The following is a 21144-nucleotide window of genomic DNA, read 5'->3' on the forward strand; positions in this document are numbered from 1 at the left end:
TTGTTTTTGTTGTTGTACTAGCGACTGAGTCAGCGTAAAACAAAAATCCAAACCTTCGGTATCATTTTGCATTTAAAGATTTAGCCTGTATTTTAAATAATGCACCTAACACTTGAGAACACACTGCCGTAATCGAATTTCAGGAAGACCTCAGCGTTAACAGTATACTAACTTTATACATTGTCCAAATTTCGTCATCATCACATGGATACGGATATTAGTTTATATATATATATATATATATATATATATATATATATATATATATATATATCGCTATTGTACTTACATTTAAAACGGGGTAGATACTTGTCAATACTAAACAATTGAACACATATGTACTTACTTACTACCAAAGCCAAGTGAACGCTGTACCGGGTTTTCAAAGCAGTCCTCCGTAAAATGCTTGAAACATATTACTGTCCACTTTGATTTGGAAGTCCAATGCGCCCATTTTATCGTCACAAACCTCGTCCAGAAACCTGCCTGTCTGTTCGTGTTTCGGCCATTTCATTTAAGCGGACTCGTCAGGGTTTAACACAGAACAGTCAAATGCAACACACTTCCTCATTATCGTTGCTAGCTTTTTCACTCTGGCTAAATGTTGCCTTGCCGTGACGTCACTTTCCGGGGCGTGCCAGAACTTGCCAAATCTAAGTGACATTTCGAACAAAATCTTGAGATTGCCTTTGACGCTAATTTATTTCATTTTTGTTGTGTTGAGGATTTTTAAAATATTTTAAAGGAAATTTTAGCTACATTTGTATGTTAGAAAAATAAAATAAATTTTCTCTGGATTAGACCTTTAAAAAACAAGGAGACTTGCAGCTAAGCAAAGTTATCTTTTTACTTGTGGGGAGAATAAACGAGAGTGCAACCAGTTACAGTCTCATAACAGTTCTGGACACACTGTGCTTGCCTCTTCTCCTTTTATTAGGGAGTGTCCTTTTGCACAAGCTTCTGAAAGGGGCAGGATAACACACAATGGATTCCCAACTATTTGGAGTAGTCTTCACCTGTGAGTGCAAGTAGGCTGTGTGCTTTCCTCCACTCTCTGCCAAAAAATCTGCTTTCCTCCTCTTCTTCATCTTCAACCCACAGTAGCTGAATTTCAACTGACGCCCTGCAGGTTAGCTGTGCCGGAACCCTGCGTGTAATGTATTTTTGAATTGCTGATTGAATGGACTGCCATCATTACCATTGTCAACGAATGCACTATTTTGTTTGAACACTTCTGTCATCCTGACAACATCAAACGAATCTCCTTCTTTCTGTTTGGTTCTACCAATTATCCCATAGTCTCCTCTCCTTCTGAATCTCATTTTTGGTTTTCGAAAGCTCTCACGCTAACTTCAAGTTTGTGAGATTTATATTACAGACTGTGGTTTTGATTGTCTAATGCATTCAAATTGCCTTTGCAAGGATGCAAATCTCCTCTCAGTGCATCCATCCACACCTGTTGGACTTTCACCCTCCACTGCCTTTTTAACATCTTCCATAGTCCATGTTCTGTTGTGTAGAATTGTATCATCCGGTCCAGGCTGTACTGCTCTGGGTTTGGCAACAGCCACCACAGGGAAAGCATCTGTTTCTTCTTCAATTTCTTCTTTACTAACGACAACTTCTCTTTGTGTATGTGGTACTTCAATAAACACTCCTATTTTTATTTTCCCTCAGATTTAGTTTTTTAATTGTCGATTATGCTCAATATAGCGGTGGTGATTCTGGAAGTGGTGGATACACACTAATTAATGGGTTCGGAGGTGCAGTCAGTACCAAACTACATTCCCCAACTTCCTCTCCCTGTCTGGGTGGGAGAGGAATATTTTGTCTCGGTTCCTGAGTTACAAGTCCTGTTTCTTTAATCCTCCTGTTTGTGATACAGGAGTATCCTTTGCTCTGTGTTTTTTAATTGTTTTTTCTTTCTTTTGGCCTTGATCTCTGGCTTGGGCCAATGCAAGCTATGTTTTTGCTTGTTCCCAATCATTTTTATTTATCTTCTTTTCATTTCCTCAAGCCTTTTGATCTCTATTCCCTTTTAACATGAATTCGCTGGTGAATCCAAATTCTATTCTCAAATAGTTGAGGGGTTCGATAGCGCACGCTGATTTTGATTCTACATATCTCCAATCTTTACAGATCTGTTTTTTCTTTGCCCCCCCCACCACCACATTTTAACTTCAGTTTGGTCAACCCATTTTACGCATGGGGGGGTTCCTTTGGATTGATGATTTTTGTCACACCAGCAGAGTGACAAAGCCTCCAGTGGTGTTTCTCCTTTCAGGTCTTGTGACATTAGGCAAAGTTAGAGGTGGCGAAGGTGAAACAAGAGCCGTATGATGACGTACACCAGGTTGGACACTAAAGAAGGAGAAAATGATCTCCACAAGTTCTCCAGACAGTGGGAGAGAGATGGGAAGGATGAGCAACAGGTTAGGATGATTAAGGATAGAGATGGAAATATGTTGACTGGTGCAGTAGTCTGCTAAATAGATGGAAGAATACTTTGAGAAGTTGCTGAAAGAAGAAAATGATGGAGAATGAAGAATAGAATAGGCAAGTGTTGAGGACAAGGAAATGGCAATTATTCATAAGGGGGAAGATAGAAAGCCACTGAAGAGGATGAGAAATGGAAGGAAAGTTGGTGACATAGCTGTGGCGGTATGGAAGCAATTTGGAGAGGTGGCTGTGAGGTTTTTCATCATCTTGTTCAACAGAATACAAGAGGGTGAGAAGATGCCTGAAGAATGGAACGGTCCCATTTTTATGAACAAACGCGGTGTGCAGAGCTGTGGGAACTATAGAGGAAAGAAGTTTATTCATTTATTTGATACTGTTTTATCACGTTGAATGTTTATCGGTGCAAGGTTAAACCTGACTTCCAGTTTTAAGCATGGAGCCTTTGATTTTGATGAGTACACAGCAGAACTCAGCATTTTGTCACGAAAAATAACTTCACATAACACCGGTAAAAATAAATTCAAACCAAGACTCAAGAAAGACACTAATGGATGAAACCAAATGCTCTGTAAAATAATGATTGTTGACTGTTGCAGCAGAGAAGATCCATTCAATCTTCACAATAAAAAACATTGTCAGGCAAATCCCATTACAACAGAAATTCTATAAATTTGTCATCTGTTCTCTTTGGCCCGGTAACATGCCTCATTTCCTGGTACTGCTTCGCGGACAGGGGCTTGGAACCACTGTTTTAGACACCTCGGAACGGAGTATCTTTTTTAATTTTTTTTATAAAGTCACTCAAAAGTATTGGAACATGTGACTGATGGGTGTTTCTAGTTGCTTAAGTGCCTTTTACCATATTTTCTGCACTATAAATTAGACTTAAAGTGCCATTGACATGCCGAAATACATTTTTAAATGAATATTGTTATGAAAACTGCATATGTTCTCCAATGTGGAATGGATTCATTGAACCCTGCGTGTAATGCATTTTCACTGTCTACAAAAAAAATGACCTGAGAATTGTCATTCATGTGCAAAGTTGCGGAAGTCTCCCTCGACATCCCAGTGGCAGCCCTATTGCCTACAACATCATTTACAAATGTCACACTGGTGAGTCCATTCAGGCTGCCTTTTTTTTTTTCATTAAAAACATACTAAAAATCATGCTTTACGTGTTGGTGGCACCTTAAAAGTCTTTAACTTTCTCAAAAATCCACAATGTGCGTTTTAATCCATTGCGTTTTTTTGTGCGTATTGAGTTCCAAAATAAGTAAAGATGTCTTTGGTCAGCACTTTGCTTGGTTGACTGTCACTGACACAAAGAGGGCCGTAGTATGTACACTACATACGCTGGCAGCGATAAACCAACCAGAGAACATTACATAATATGTACACTACGTACACTGGCAGCCATAAACCAGAGAACATTGCGTGATGCATATAGTACGCACACTTACCTCCACCACGCCTCTGGTAGGTGTACTACCGGTATGCTGCAAAATATTTGTTGACCTAAGGACCCCCGAAAATGTCATAAGGGAAGATGTCTTTATTAGGCACAATTCAAATTACAGGCTATCATTTACGCGAAACTGCATAAAAAGCTAGAAAACCATTTCGAAATCAGAATATGTTAGGTCCAAAGCACGGACTTCTTGCTCAATGTGGACCCAGAGGCTCCGGCACCAGGATAAAATGATGAGACAGAGGCAGAGTTGTTTTTCACCAAACTGCAGTTTGGGGAGAGCTCGGGGGGAGAAGAACATATTCTCCACGCCCGCACGTAAGACTCTCTCCGAGCTTTCCCAAAACCACACATTTTATTGAGTTTCACACATAGGGCGGGGGAGAGCAGGTTTCACAAGACAAGTAAAGTTGTTATGCAGAGACAGTTAATCTTCTCAAGGCCGGGTGTCCTCTGATTAGACACAGTTCTTCCTGTTACAAAAACCCACAAGAATGCAGCTATCATAAATGTGCAGTCACTTTGAGCTCTTAAGCTTCCCATAGACAAACAGTACACACACGCATCTTTGCACAGTAACAGAGTTATTAAAAGAGATTTATGACACATGAGGTGATACATTTCACAGGCCTCTGTGAAATGTGTAGGCTTATCTTACAGAATACAGTAGTTTGGTGAAGTCAGTGGATCATTGGCTTCATGCAGTTTTTGCAAGTAAGGTTCATGCCACCAAATATTAAATGTTATTCACTTTAATTTGATTTAAGAATATCTGTTACAATATTTCTGCTCACTTGAAAACTGGGTGAATTCAAATGAAAGGTTGTTGAACACTTCTGGATGTTGATCCCATAAAATAAAAAGCTGCAATTCAGAATTTTTGGATCACATTCTTCCTTTGGTATGAAACCTAAATGTCGTCACTATACAATAATAAAGGATTTAACCTTGTTCTTCCAATGCTTTTAGATGGGACTGTGAGTGTTTTTGTCTGTGTAAATGCGTGTGTGAGTGTGCACATATACAGTATATAATATACTCCACACATCAGTTTGATACATTTGGACATCCTCATCTTTTTCTTTTTATTATGCTTTGAAGACCAATCATCTTCTGGCCAAAAAATAAATAAATAAATATCCAGAAAAAGTCAAGATGGCATTGGAAAACCAATTGAAAATATTTGGATTTTATTCTCAATGTATAGTGCTGACTGCAGTCAAAAGATATGGCAACATGGTTAACATTTGCGTCAACATCTGTCTGTTGGTGTGTTTTTACTCCAGGGCAGAAATCACTTCCACATATGGCATGTGAGGCAGCAGCTGCTAGAGCAAGTGAGCTGCCTGAAGGTCAAGTTTTCCCTCACTATTCAGTGACAACTGACTCAAAGGTCATTCGGTCACAATCGGTTTAATGGAAACTTTTGCCAATGGGCCCAGAATGCTCAGCAACAAACGTTGTTTTCTGTGTTCGTGACTCACTGCTCTCCTCTGGTGAAAATCCCTTATTCACTGTCCACCACAATAAAATGTATTTAGGATACTCACACATTTATCTTCTCATGTGGCACATATCTTTACACATCATTAAAATGTCTGTATCATCTCCCCCCAGAGGCAAATATCACGCTATGAACAGCTTGACTTTGAGGTAATTTTAGTCTCTTTTATTTAAATGCAAATCTTGGATATGTATCATTCGAATTATAAACTATAGCTGTTTGAATTATTCACTGTATGCCTTGACGCTTCATTAGTGATTGATAAGAGGATAAAAAAAAAGTGGAATTGATAGGGGGTCTGTGCTATTTCCCTTGTGCATAATGTACAATGTTCCTGTGTAGAAGATAATGCACACCCGGAAACGCCACCAGGACATGTTTCAGGACCTGAACAGGAAGATTCACAGTGCAAACATGGATGTAGAGTCTCGACCTGTTGATGCCAAAGCTTCCAAAAGATGGAGTGTGTCCTCTAACTGCAGCGACAAGACCAACACAAGTGTAAAAAGTTTGACTTTATGTTCTGCACCCCACGCACAGTGCCAGCTAATGATGTTCTCATTTCATTTAATATTAGCCAAATTTAAAAACTTGGTTGTGTCGTATATCCACGCAAACCTCTAACCTCAAAAAAGTAAAAAATTCCTCTCGCATAATGCCTTTCTTGATAAACTAAAAAAAGGTAATTTCTTGTGGAACGTCTTCCCAGAGGAGTGCAATCGATTAAAAAAAAAGAAAAAAAATCTGAAGTGACACGTCACATTATCGTGACAGTCCACAAAAACTAGCCCATCAGAATCCTCTTTATTTGCAAAGCATATATAAGCACACAAGGAATTTATCTCAAGTAGTTGCAATTGCTCTATTACAACAAAAGACAGCCATTTTGACTTTTGAGACATAAAAACATACTACAGAGAGTCACTTAGCCTCTAGCAATTTAATGGCAATAGGGAAGAAGCCGCTAGAATGACTGCCCATATATTTTGCTATGCTAAATAGCGCCTACCTGAGGGAAGGAGCTGGAAGATGTGGTGACCAGGATGTGGAGGGTCCAAGAGGATTTTGCATGCGCTCGTCTTAGTTAGTGGCAGCATGCAAGTCCTCAAGGATGAGTAGGAAGGTATGACAAATTTTTCAGCAGTCCTGATTGTCCATTGTAGTTGGAGTTCGTCCTTGTTTGTGGCAGCACCGAACCAGACATTGATGGATTAACGCAAGACTGATTCAATAGGCTCAGAAGCTGCAAGAAGTAGATCCTCTGCATGTTTTTTTGGAGGATGGAGTTGATCTTGGTCTCCCACTTTGGTCCTGAGACACTGCAATTCCCAAAAAAATAAGATCTTGACAGTTGACACAGGGAAGGTGGACACTCTGAGAGGTAGCTGTGGCAAAGGATGCTCCTGAAATCGAGAATCATCTCAAGAATCCTGAGTGTGTTTAGGTCCAGGTTGTGTCGGCTGCACAAAGCTCAAGCCGCTCCACTTCCTCTAGATATGAGGACTCATCACACTATTTCTTGAGGTTGATGACTGTGGTGTCATCTGCAAACTTTAGGAGTTTTACAGCTGTGTGCATTGATGTGTAGTTGTTAGTGTAGCAAGAGAAGAGCAGCGAAGAGTGGACACATCCTTGGGGTGTCCCCGTGGTGAAGGTGGTGTTCCTCAGCCTCACCTGCTGTGTCCTGCCTGTCACCAGTCTATGAATCCACTGGCATATGGCAGACAAGACACTGAGCTGGAAAAGACCAGAGGAGAGGAGTTTGGGGCTGATAATGTTCAACGGAGAGCTGAAGTCCACTAGCAGGATCCTTTCTGGGCCATTGTCGTGTTCTTGGACTAGAACTCTATTGAAGCTCTGTGTGAACACTGGGGCAAGCGGGTCCACACAGATTTTGAGGCAGCATGGGAACACAAGGTCTGGGCCCACCACTTTGTTGTTCTTATGTAGTTTGAAGCTACTTATCTCATCCTGTTTATGAATGGTCGATGCATAAGTGTGTGTGATGGTGGTCATGGTGTGGCTGGCTGGGTATAGGGTATGTAAGTGTTCTTTTGAAAGCTGCAGTTTTAGATTTCAAGTTGTCTGCTATTCCTTTTTTGTTCTTCGCTTCTAGTAGTATATATAGTGAAGTGTAGAAATTTGGTGAATTTTTGTGTCACCTTTTTGGTGTGGAAGGATCTCAGGGCCATTGAAATACATTTATGCTAAGTGAATTCACATGTTGTTCCTAAAATACATACAATTATTCAAAGAGGCCGCCATCATACTTGATATGCCCATGTCTTTGCCTCTGTTCTAGCTATCATGACAAATTTGGTCTCAAACTGTATGTTTTTTGGGTCCGGGAATCCAATAAAAAGGTTTTTTTTTTTTTTTTTTTTTATGTTCAAGCAAACAACAGTATTCCCCTCCCTATGAATTGAGAATTGTTTATTTTAAGAACTGGATGCCAAAACAGTCCATTCACAAATTTACTCAAATTTAAGTAATAATAAAGTGATGGATTCAGACGATCAGAGTAATGAGATAGTGATAGTGAGAACACTATTAAACTATGTCAATCAGTTTAGCGATACATGGAATGTCATAACTACAATGTTTTAATAAGTGTCTATTTAGATGTCTGCACCACTGTGGGAACATGAGCCACGACATCTACAGAGATGCAAGGAATGCAGCCTCTACTATTTACAAGGTGCCTTACAGTCAGTGTTACAGTTGCAAATGATGAGTTCTGGCAGGTCCTTTGAAATAAATGTAGCTCTAGGTGAAGAGTCTGGGGCAGGGGTGCCAGCCACTTGCAGGGCACATATTGAGAATATCGAGACATAGAGCTGGCTGGTGGGGGGGTCTGACCTTGTTTTCTTTTGAATGACCAATGATGAAAAAGAATGACCAAGTCACGAAGATCTACCCACTACAACAATGGAAAACATATTTATTTCAAAGTATTTTGAGGATTCTTTTCTGTGTTAATGTATGTTTGTGTGCCTTGCAAAACCGCATGAGCCAGTATTGCACAACACAACATACTTAACAATGAACATTTTTTGTAACTATCTGAGTTCACGTTGATGATCACTAAACAACATACAAATGAAAATGCACACATGAGCTGTCACTCACGTCAGTAGATTCATGTGCAGGGAGAAACACTCACAATCTCTGATGTCCTTCCACATTTGCTGGGTTAAGTTCTCAGCCATAGGTTCACAGTGCCATCTAACTGTACTTCTTGACAGCTGTCGAGCTTTTATTGAAGATAATATTCCTGCCGTAATTTTAAAAGATCGGAACAACGAGTCAGCTATGCCTCTTTTACCATCTCTCCGTCTTTGAAGGACTTCTTGTTATTAAAAATGATGTGACGAACCCGGAACGATGCTTCGGTGGCGGCTTTTGCTGTCGAATTATGTTGTGTGAAAAGTGACTGCTGTGCGGCCAATTGGGATTTTAGTTAGTTCACTTTCCTCATTCTCAACTCGCTCGGAATCTCAGTCTCGTATTTTCCATGAACGGTTAAAAAATGCAGCTGCACATTTAACTACACTGGCAGATGAGACAAACGCACTTCGAAAATGACCGTGAAAAAAATGTCTGCCTCCCATTCCGAATGAAAGTGATACATTTTTGTCTTCTTCTTTGCTCCAGCATCCATACTCAAGTTTTTTTTATTTTAAGAAAAAAGCGATGGCTTAAAATAGGGGGGAACTCGCTGACTAGCGTGAATACAGTTGATGTCTTTTTTTGTTGTTGTTTTCGGCACGCTGTCATGATTGAGCAAAACTGCCTCCAATCGCGATCGACTCGTTGAGCACCCCTGGTCTGGGGTATCCTGCTGGCATCCCCATAGAGAAGGCGAAATTTCTGTCGAGTTTTTAACCAGTGTATTACACCGTACATGTACTGCACCGTAGTTCCACTCTAAAGAGAAACATTAGTAATACAAAACCCTCCTTTATTCTTTTTTTCTTTTTTATTTATTCGGGTACATTGTCTGGCCCTTATGCAAGGTTCTCTTACCTGATAAGCTACTTGGAGGATCACATGGATTGTGTCACTGCTTGTTGGTCAAACTTTTTTCTTTATAATAACAGAGGAACTATGGCAGCAAGCATGCTAATATCTATCGTGATTGCTAATCATTTAGCATTTTACTGTCTCATATTCTGTACACCATAAATACATACCTCACATATACTTAGTCCCAGTAAATCCAGTTAAGGGTTGAGGTCCTTACTAAAATACTAAAAATTACTAAAATAATAATCATAATAATAATAACAGTGACGCAGTTTTAAAGCGTTAACTTCACAGTTCTGAGGTCCAGGGTTGTGTTCTATTGTGGAGTTTGCATGTTCTCCCCATGCCTGCATGGGTTTTCTCCAGCCACTCCGATTTCCTCCTACATCCCAAAACCATCCCAAATTAATTGGACACTCTAAATTGCCCTTATGTTATTTCGAGTGCGGCTGTTTGTCTCTATGTGCCCTGCAATTGGCTGGCAACCAGTCCAGGGTGTACCCTGCCTCCTGCCCGTTGACAGCTGAGATAGGCTCCAGCACTCCCCGCGACCCTTGTGAGGATAAGTGGCTAAGAAAATGGATGGATGGATCTCTCAACTCCCATAAGATTATCACCCTCAAAACCCCGTGTTCAGCGAGGACCTCGTCATCGCTCTTCCTCCCCGACTGTCTCTATGACTCCAACCATTTACCTTTTCTGGGAGCACTTTTTCCCTTCAGCCACGTCTTTAATCTTTGCTGTTCCAATATGAGGTTATGGAAAACTATATCCCTGACTCCCTAGCTTGTTGTCTCACCCACCCTTCTTCATTACCAGTGGGGGCTGGCTTCTTCATTGTAGAAAAGAAAGATACCTCTCTCCATCCCAGTATTGACTTCCGATGCCTCAACGATATCCCTGTAAAAAAAAAAAAGTACACTGCCCCTTATTGACCCCTCATTTGTAGCCTTCTGTGACACCCAAATATTCACCAAATCAAATCAATGCAATGCATATCATCTCATCTGCATTAGATGGAGGGATGAATGCAAAACACCCTTTTCTTGGATACTTAAAGTACCTGGTCATGCTGTTTGAATTAACCAACGCCCTTACCATTTTTCAAACTTTCATCAATGATGTCCTCCTTGACATGCTGAACCAGTTTGTTTTCACTTATCTTAAAAAAAAATGCATCTTCTCCCCGTCCCACAAAGAACAATGCCTTTCGAAAACTGCCTTTTTGTGACACTCTAAAAATGCCAACTCCACCTTTCCTCAGGTCACTTTTCAGGCTACATCACCAAAGGGCAGTTACAACCAGACCCAACAAACATCCAAGGAGTCGTTAATAGTTCCATCCCCTCAACCCGCAAGGAGCTTCAACTATTCCTGGGTTTCGCCAACATCTATCGACGTTTCATTCATGACTACAGCAAGGTTGCCATACCTCTCACCTGTCTCACTTCCACCTGTTCACCTTTCCATTGGACCCCTGCTGCATCACAAGCGTTCAAACATTTCATTGACCCCTCCTTCCAGTTCGTGGAGGAGATTGACACCTCTGACACAGGAGCAGGAGCCATCCTGTCCCAGCAGACCCATTTTCTCCCAAACTTCATCTCTCTGCCTTATTCTCCCATTGACTGTCTACATCCAAGAGTAATTATAACATCGGGAACTGTGATCCGCTAGTCATCGTTTGGGCCCTGGAGGAGTGAAGGCACTCATTGGAGGGGATTGTTCACCTTTTATTATATGGGCTGACCAAAAAAAAACAAAAAACAAGGCCTATCTCTGTTCCGCCAAGCGACTTAATCCCCATCAAACTTGCTGGGCTTTATTTCTCAACCGGTTTAATTTCTGCCTCCCCTCCTACCCTTGTTCGCACAATTGCATTGGGCTTTCCCCTCATATTTGTACCCCTTCTAGTCCAAGTCAACCATAATCCATCCTTCCTTTACGATTCCTATCCTATGTAATTATTGGGGTTTGATGAAGAATGTCACTAATTGTCATAATACCACAAATTTCACGCTAATAAGCAAAGAAATATTTTGTAAGTATACATGCTGTCGCTGTCATTGTGAGTTTACCTTTGTAATGTATATGGATTTTGGCATATGAAAATTATTTTAGACATGAATTTGTTGAAGTTGAATGCCTGCATTCACTTCCACGTTAGTATGAAATATGTTTTAACCCTTTATCTGAAAAAGAGCTACTCTGTCTCTTTCGATGTGTGAAACGCTTGAGGAAAAAAGTGACAAAAAAAACTTCATGTCTCATAATTTGAATGTTGCTCCAGGAAATAAATAAGATTGAGAACCTTGAGGTATTTTATTGTATCCAAACATGCAAATGATACAGTTAGTGGGTGATGATACCGGTAATGGGTGTTAATGTCCACTATATTGAAATGTAACAGGGTGACAGAACCTTGCGGACTATGTTCCACACCTCCATTGCTGCGGTGGCAGATCGTAGCTGTAGTCGTTAGGTGGTCGGTGCCTGTTACGGCGGCAATCTCCGAAAAAGTTGGTGGATACCAACTGTGAGTGATGCCGTAAGGGTGAAGAAGGAGTCCTATCAGACATTTTTGGCCTGTGGGACTCCCAAGGCAGCTGATGAGAACCAGATGGCATAGCGGGATGCAGCTTTGGTGGTCACTGAGCCAAAATACCAGGAGTAGGAGGAGTTCAGTGAGGCCATGGAGAACGACTTTCAGATGGCTTTGAGTAAATTCTGGTCCTCCTTCTAGCATCTCAGGAGGGAAAGTAGTGCACCTCAACACTGTGTATAGTGAGAATTGAGCGACTCTAGACGTTGTGAGTTGGTGGGGATTATGCTCAGAATACCTCCCAAAACCCCACTGACACACCTTCCAATGAGGAAGCAGAGTCCAGGTTCTCTGAGACAGGCTTTCCTATCTCTGGGTTGGACATCACCAGGGTGGTTAAAAAGCTCCTTAGTGGCAAGGCCATTTGGATGGACAAGATTTGCTTAGAGTTTCTCAAGGCTCTGGATCAGGGGTGCCCAATGCGTCGATTACGATCGACCAGTCAATCACCGAGGCCGTTTTGGTCTATCGCGTGACCGCGTGCCCAAAAAGAAAAAGAAAATGAAAAGACAGCTTTTCCTCAATCTCGTTGCTTATTTCAAGTGTGGCCAATACGTCCATCGTGCGCATCGATTTACTGACAGTCGGTTTGACCAATCCTGGTGTCATCTGACACGTCACTGCCCATCAGCACATACAGGTGTGTTCGAGCAAGCTGGCTTCCTATTTAACGTATGTCTCCATGGCAGTTGTGGCGATGCGCCCCACACCCCACACACCCTACATACTCACCCTCCCGTCGGTAGATCGCGAGAGGCTGGCCTCTTGACAAGTAGATCTTGGGGCAAAAATGTGTAGGTACCCTTGCTTTGGATGTTCTGGGGCTGTCTTGGCTGACATGCGTCTGTAACATCATGCAGACATCGGGGACAGTCCCTCTGGTTTGACAGACTGGGGTGGTGGTCCCCCTTTTTAAGAAGAGAGTGTGTTCCAATGGCAGGTGGATAACACTTCTCAGCCTCTATGTTAATGTCTATTTAGGGGGTGCTGTAGAGGATGGGTCGTTGGGAAATCGTATCTTAGATAGGAGGAGCAATGTATTCTTTTCCTGGTCGTGGAACAGTGGACCAGCTCTACACCCTCAGCAAGGTCCTCGAGGGTGTATGGGAGTTCGCCCTACGAGTCCACATGTGTTTGGTCCATATTGCAAGCAGAAAGTCAGACTTGTTTCTAGTAAGAATTGGACTCCGCCAAGGCTGCCCTTTATCACCGATTCTGTTCATAACTTTTTGAACAGAATCTCTAGGCGGAGCCAGGGATAGAGGGTGTTTGGTTTGTGGTCTCAGTATTGCATCTCAGCATTTTGAAGATGATTTGGTTCTGTTGCCTTCATCAAGCCATGATCTCCAAATCTCACTGGAGCAGTTAGCAACCAAATGTGAAGTAGCTGGGATGAGAATCAACACCTCCAAATCTGAGATCATGGTCCTCATTTGGAAAAGGGGCACATGCCCTCTCCTGGTTGGGGATGAGATCCTGCCCCAAGTGGAGGAGTTCAAGTTTCTTGGGGTATTATTCCCGAGTGAGAGAAGAATGGAGCAGGAGATTAATACCAGTTTGGTGCAGCATCGGCAGCTATCTGGATCATTTGTATCAATCCATTTTGGTAAGGAGGCCACTAAGTTGAACAGAACTCGTAAAGGGACTCTGTAAAAGCTTTACACAATTTGGAACTTTGACACTCTTATCTCTTACCTGTTCTAAATGAAGAAGATTTTACATCTTGAAAGGAATAGTTCCTGTAAATAGAAATGTCTCTTGTTCTTTGTTCTTGTTGATTAGTTGTTCTTTGTTCTGTATGTTGTACCAGGGCAGCACCGACTGCCGGAGAAAAATCCCTTGTGGTTTTACCCACTTGGACAATAAAGCTGATTCTGATTCTCAAGTTGTCCGATTGACAGGTATGCATGAACTAATGAAGCCTGGAGGAGAGGCAAAATGAGTTTGAAGGCAGTCCAAGTGATTGATTCATCCATCCATCCATCAATTATCTGCCGCTTTTCCAGGTCAGGTCAGATGGGATACCAAGACTGACCTCTCTCCACCCACTTTTTCTATCTCTTCCGGAGGGATCCCAAGGCTTTCCCAAGCTAGCCGAGAAACATAGTTTGTCCAGCATGTCCTGGGTCGTTTCTGGGATTTGTTTCTGGTGGGACATACCCGGTACACATCACCAGGAAGGTGTCAAGGAGCCATACAAATCTGATGCCCCAGCTACCTCATTTTTCTTCTCTTAATGCGGAGGAGCAGCGGCTCGACACTGAGCCCCTCCCGGATGACCGAGCTTCTCACGCTATCTCTAAGGGAGAGCCGGACACCCTGCGGCGGAATCTCATTTTGACCGCTTGTATCCAGGATCTTGTTCTATCGCTCAAGACCCAGAGTTCGTGTGCAATGGTTGAAGGTAGGAACATAGATCGAAAATTGAGAGCTTCACCTTTCAACTGAGCTCCCTCTTTACTAGAATGGATTGATACAAAGTCCGCATCACTGCAGACGCTGCACCAATCTGTCTGTCAATCTCTCGCTCCATTCTTCCCTCACTCGTGAACAAGACCCCAAGATACTTGAATTCCTCCACTTGGGGAAGGATCTCATCCCCGACCTGGACAGGGCAGGCCACCCATTTCCGACTGAGGACCACAGTCTCGAATTTGGAGGTGCTGATTCCCATCCCAGCCACTGCACACTCAGCTGAGAATCCCTCCAATGAGAGCTGGATATCACAGCTTGATGGAGCCAACAGAACCACATCATCCACAAAGACAGAGATGTGATGCTGAGGCCACCAAACTTGACACCCTCCATGCCTCAGCTGTGCCTTGAAAGTTATGAAGAAAATCGGTGACAATGGGTAACCATGGCGGAGTCCAACTCTCACCTGAAATTAGTCCGACTTATTGCCGGCAATGCGGACCAAACTCTTCGGTACCCCATACTCCCAAAGGAACCCCCACAGGACTCCCCAAGGGACATGGTCGAATACCTTCTCCAAGTCCACAAGACACGTGTAGACTGGTTGGGTGAACTCCCATGCACCCTCGAGGATCCTGCCAAGGGTGTACAGCTGGTCAACTGTTCCATGGCCAGAACGAAAAGAACATTGGTCCTCCTGAATCCGAGAGTCCACCTCCCGACGGACCCTCCTCTCCAGTACCTCTGAGTAGACCTTACTAGGGAGGCTGAGGAGTGTGATCACTCTACAGTTAGAACACACCCTCCGGTCACCCTTCTTGAAAAGGGGGGCCACCACGCCAGTCTGCTAATCCAGAGGCACTGTCCCCGATGCCCATGCAATGTTGCAGAGGCGTGTCAACCAGGATAGCCCCACAACATCCAGAGACTTTAGGAACTCCGAGTGAATCTCATCCACCCCCGGGGCCCTGGCACCGAGGAGCTTTTTAACCACCTTGGTGACCTCAACCCCAAAGATAGAACAGCCGTGTTGGTGGAATTGAGGAGGTCTTCGGACTATTCTCCTCACTGACTCACAACATCCTGAGTTGAGGTCTTTTTTTTTTGTTGAAGTTCTGCCTCACGTCCCTTTCATGGATGTTAAATGGTGGAGTGGAAGGTGGTGCGAATTGTGGCGTGGCTTCGTGTTTGCTTGGTGTGAAAGTGTCTATTTTGAATCTGCAGTAAAAGCTTTGGAGGTTGTCGGCTTGCCCACTCTTTTTTTCTACCGGGGCAGAACGTTCTTTGTAATTAGTGAACGATCGTAATCCGTGCCAGACTGATTCGAGTCATTAATGCCATGCTGTATTTCCAGTGTAGCTGCATAGTCCCTCTTTGCAATTCGTCAGCTGGTTTCTACTGCGATTGTAGAGGGCTCGGGCCCTCCCCACTACTTTTCAGATAGTCAAATAATAGACCTGGTTATATAAAAAGTGTGAACATTTAACAATAAAATAAAGGTTGGAAAATCAAACCTTGATGCAGAAGAAGATGCAGGTTTCTCATTTCTGTATCTGCCATCTGCTTGCTGTTTTCCGGATAACCCCTGGCTTGCTGGCTTGTAGGACTGTTCCATCTCTTTGGAGTCCACTGGTTGGTTGACTCAGTTCAAGAGTCACTCGCTGCTCTGCTCAGTCCGTGATTTAAGCGTTTGTCATTAAACGGTTTCTTGGCAAATTTGACCTATTTGGTTTTTAAGTGGGAAACCTCATCATTAGCATCTTGTAACTGGTCCTATCGACCCCCAGAAATGAGTTTGCTCATGATAGGGGCTTGTGTCGATTTCTAATCACCATAATGTAATTCCCTGCCATAAGTAGATGGCTGTGCAGCCTCAGCTGCAGCAATGAGGTCAGCTTATCAGGTCTCTGTGTCATCTCATTGTATTCCTCCATAAGGGAGGTGCTCTTCAGCCCGGTTTAAAGGTGCAGTGGTGTCTGTCTGGACTTTTTATGCTTTTCAGCTTCAAGTCTTAACTTCACCAGAGCGTCCTCTATGTCGCTCCATTTCAGCTGAGACACCAAATTTGGCGCCAAGCACCCAAGCGTTCGAGTGAAACTTTTATCTTTTAAAGGATTTGTGTTCAGCTTCATTCATAAGATTGGCGATGTTATCAGGTTAGGACTTCAACACCTGCATGTTTGACAGACTCTGCATAACCTGGGATAAGGTTCCTAGTTGAATTACTGACAAGCTCTTCTAATGTGTCCAGGTTGTCATATTGGCTGGGATTTTCTGCCAGTTCCGCCATGGCTACTTGTGCGGTAGCTTGCACCAGATACGCAGTTCAGTTGTTTGTAATGTAGGCTCATTGGAGCAGTATACCAAGTCAGGTTACCTACTCCATACGCTATACAGTGGGAACAAGACAGGAAACCTTCTGAAGGCCCAGAATTTGTGACCCGTCCGTGGTTTCTTGATGACATTTCCAACAAGTAGGCTATATTAAGGAACTCCCCACAGGTCAAAACATGCACCGGCAAAACAATGTATATCCACATAACCGTTGCAATGCAACAACACTAGTTTTACTAGGGCCAAACTTAAGTTTCTCTCTTTATAAGTGCTCAAATATGGTCACCCTGACGGGCTCACCACAGATACCTCTCAATCAACAACACAGACATACCTTTTATTTGTAAAATGTGAGAGGGTTTTTTTAATTAAGTAGAATAATGAACTTGAAATGTCTTCACTTGGGGCACCACTAATGTAGCAATTACCAGATTAAGTAAAATATGGTTAATTTGGAATTGTTGAAGTCGCCGGGAGCGACGCCCGTGTCGATTCTGGTTTGAGATTTATTTGTATTGTAAATCTAAAATTTCATTCATGGGACACCACATCACTGAATTTTCTGTGTAACACTTGGGAAAAGTGACGAGAAACCTTTTACTTCTATTAATTGATGATCAGTCTCATAGACCTTGAAGGATTGCTTCAGTAAATCAATTTATGTTCTCCGTTACAGCGTTTTAATGGGAACTAACAGGTGAATCTACAGCAATGGACAAGATAAGACAATGTATAACACAAATTAAGACATTTGATCCTTGGTTTGGGAAGCTGAGTTGTAGGTAAAGAAAAAGGGGGAGAGTTAGTGAGTGTGCAATTGCTAGCGCATAGTAGGATTCACTGTTCTCCTTTTTTTAACCCCAATATTCACCAATCTGAACATATCGTTGGCTTCAAGGCTGCACTTACAAAGCAAACTAAAGAAAAGCAAAGCAAATGTATTTGAATAGCGCATGTCATACACCAGGTAACTCATTGCAGTTTACACAATTAAAAGCATTCAAATACATAAATAAAAACATTTGAAAAAGTACAATTAAAACACAGGTGTTGACCAAGGTCGAAGCAGGCCTATTGAGCATCTGGGTTCTGAGGGAACAACTGCACTTAGGAAGGTAAAAGCAGAAAGTGGTCCCCATTTATGTCTGTTTTGAGCACAGGCGGGTATGCTCGGCCGTTGAGGCTGCTCTTTGAAAGGTCTGTGTCATCTCGGTGAGGTTATGACCATCTCACTCTAATTGGGAGAGATCTGAGTGGATCTAAACAGAGCCGGAAGCGCAGACCACCGGCCAGGAAGAGCATATGTTCCCAGAGAGTGTTGCAAGAGAGCGAGCCAAGTGTGGCTATTCTCTCTTTGGAGGTGGGATCACATTGGCTGTTTCCACACCTGAGCTCGAACTGCGGTCAAGACCATGCTTCCTTTGATCCTTTCAATTAATCTCAAAATGAATTTGGTTTAAACCAGTGGATTTATGAATTATTGCGTTTCAAATAACAGGAACATTTTTCCTCAAGCTTTGTCTCGTCCCACGGTTGAATGTTCATGTGTTATTGATTGTCGCCATTAGCTCACTGCAAAAATCTTTGTTTCTTTACTTTCCTTTAATTAAATAACGCAGATTCAACATAAGACATTCAAGTTTGTAGCAATCCAATCACCAGTGGTGTTCATTATATATGTGTATTTTTCACGTTCTCCCCGTGTGAGTGAGAACGATCCGCATCTGCTGTCGGCGTCCATCCGATCCATTCACTGTTGCGACCAGGCGGCCCAAATGCTGACCCTTTCAAGTAGTCAAGTCACCTCCTGGTTTGTAGCATCTGTCTGGGGTGGTGACTAAATTGTTTAGCACCACCCTGCTAGCCAGGGCTGTCCATTCTTTCCCCTGATCTTTTCATTGCCAATCCACTTCACATTGACATGTCACAATGAATGTGCTTTCTTCTCCTCCTGTTCCCGTGGGAACATGGACTGACCACTGTACTGCAGGGTGTCATCTTCATGTCTCATGTTCATTACACATCAATTCCCTGAGTTTGTGCACTGCTCTAGCTAGCAACCAGTTCAGGGTGAACCCTGCCTCCTGCCCAATGATAGCTGGGATAAGTTCCAGTACTCCCACGACCCTTTTGAGAATAAGCGGCTCAGAAAATTGATGAATGATATATTGTGCAAAGGAGGCTCTTAAGTTGTGTAGCATCTGACATGCTCCAAACCTAAGCTTTCACCGTGCAGATTAAAAGTGAAATCAAGTTTGAGTCAATTGAGTGATTGAAATAGTAAAATACGCCGGTGTGAGAGCTAACAAGGTAACGGTTGTTTGCACTTTTGCACTAATGGATTTTAGCGTTGTTTTTAGTCTTTAATCAAACATAAGCACCAATGACCGAAAAAAAAAAACGTAACATTGGGCTAATACTTAACGTTTCACAACAGTTAATTGGGACAAAATCCACATAAACCTCTCGCAGTACACCAAACACTGAGCTTTTGTCTGAATGGTGAGTAGGGAAATTAATCAGTGTTTTATAGCAATTGATTGTATCTGTGGTTTTGAACTCGATAGCTCACATATTCAACAACAGTTGTAGATCTAAATTAAGTAGTATTAAGCAAAACTGTTCTCTCCTCTCATCAGGATAAGGAGCAGACCCCAAGTAAGAGGGCATGGGAGGACATACAAAAGACCCACTCCCCCACATCCTGGGGAAGAAAGGATCTGGTGACAGCAGTGACCTCCCCTTGTGAAATTCGCACAGTGGAGTGGGAGAAAACAAGTGCAACTATTCCATTGGTTGGCCAAGATATCATGGACTTGCAGACGGAGGTGTGATAAATAAAACAAATTTCCTCAACTCATTTTTCACATAAATCTTGGACAAATGAGCAACATGCCATACACTGGATGAAGTGCACTGCAAATGTGAGGAGAAAAGAGAGCTAAAAAAGAATGAAATCAAGAAATTAGCAGGAAAATAATAAGATGGTATGGTATTGTGTTTTCTATGTTGTTTCATTTAATGTTTGGATTGTGTTTTCATCAGATATGAACTGTCCTCCTTAATATAGACATGAGTACCAAACTGGCTCACATAAGAGAAAGTTGGCAAAGTACAAGATTCACCAACTGCATTGTGTATACAGAAAATTTATGACCTGTTGTTTAGTATGTATGTAATGGTTGTAATGTAATTACCTTTTTTTCCATTCAGTGTTACTGTCACTGTTGCATGTCTTTCTCGAATTCAGCACTGCTGTTCTACGTGGCTCAAGAAGGTTTTTCCTCAATATCAGTCAAAAAAATGTGAAAAAAATTAACTCTTTGAGGACAGACTGGCAAGCACCCACTACTATGCTCCTAAAGTCAATCCCCTCCCCTGCCGAACTCACTCAAAATTATTGTAGCTCAAACACTTTAGCACTATGGCACAGTTGGCACTGATAAACCAAGTAAAGAGGGAATGCAAATGAAAATAAAAAAATCATGCACCCAATAGAACTTCTCTGAGATTTTTGCATGCTTCGCTATCAAAAAATCAGTGCCACCTGTGAGGATTAGGGATAGCTCACAGCTAGTCAGTCAACACATCCAATTGATATTTTGTTTTTGAGGAAGATTGGCAGATAAGAATAGCATAGTTAATATGAAATGTTTAACATTGGTTTTAAAAAGGAGTGTATTTATGTTTAATGATTAAAGTTAGGTATGTGACTCAGTAAAATTATATACTGTATGTTATGATGCCTAAAAGGAACCTGAAAGCACAAGGCTCATTTGGAGTCACGATGTACAGCATTGTAATTATTTAAACAGAGTGGAATTCAGTCTTTAAAAACACTTCATACTCTGAGGAAGAGTCATGACTGAAAATAAGCGCGTTATTATGAGAATCTTCTTCTCCCTTCCCTGTCTTTTCAGGATACTGGACAATATCGGTGTTCTGTATCAGTATGTAACCAGTGTTTGTATTGCAACCATTTTATTCTTGGATTTCCTGACTGTTGGTTGTTCTCTAATCTGCTCCCATCATCAGGCTTTCTCACCGAACCATCCCACACCTCTGAACTTGCCTTTTTGTTTTACCTGGTGTCATCTGTTTATCAATGTACAGTTTTCAGAGCACAAAGTGAATGTGTCTTATTTCTAATTAAAAAAAAATATATGTACTTAAAAGCGGTCATCATGATTTTAGCTCTTGCTTACTGTGCTTCTAGAAATACTGAATGTCCACTCAAAAGTTGCCCATGGTGGCAGGCACCAGGCAGGTGTGGGAATACTTATTGCCCCCCGGCTTGGCGCCTGTACATTGGGGCTCACACCAGTGGACGAG

General features: G+C 42.2%; 1 protein-coding gene across 1 annotated transcript in view; it reads left to right on the forward strand.

Annotated features, from left to right (window-relative positions):
• Positions 1-20927, forward strand: part of LOC133500796 (adhesion G protein-coupled receptor B1-like) — a 326242-nt gene extending 305315 nt beyond the window's left edge. Inside the window, exons 29-31 of the mRNA XM_061819933.1 lie at positions 5549-5584; positions 5778-5936; positions 19452-20927. Of these exons, the coding sequence (XP_061675917.1) occupies positions 5549-5584; positions 5778-5936; positions 19452-19646 (390 nt within the window). The 3' untranslated portion in view covers positions 19647-20927. The remainder of the gene's footprint in view (positions 1-5548; positions 5585-5777; positions 5937-19451) is intronic.
• Positions 20928-21144: the final 217 nt, after the last annotated feature.

The sequence above is a fragment of the Syngnathoides biaculeatus genome, chromosome 5 (genome assembly GCF_019802595.1).
Source record: "Syngnathoides biaculeatus isolate LvHL_M chromosome 5, ASM1980259v1, whole genome shotgun sequence".
NCBI lineage: Eukaryota > Metazoa > Chordata > Actinopteri > Syngnathiformes > Syngnathidae > Syngnathoides > Syngnathoides biaculeatus.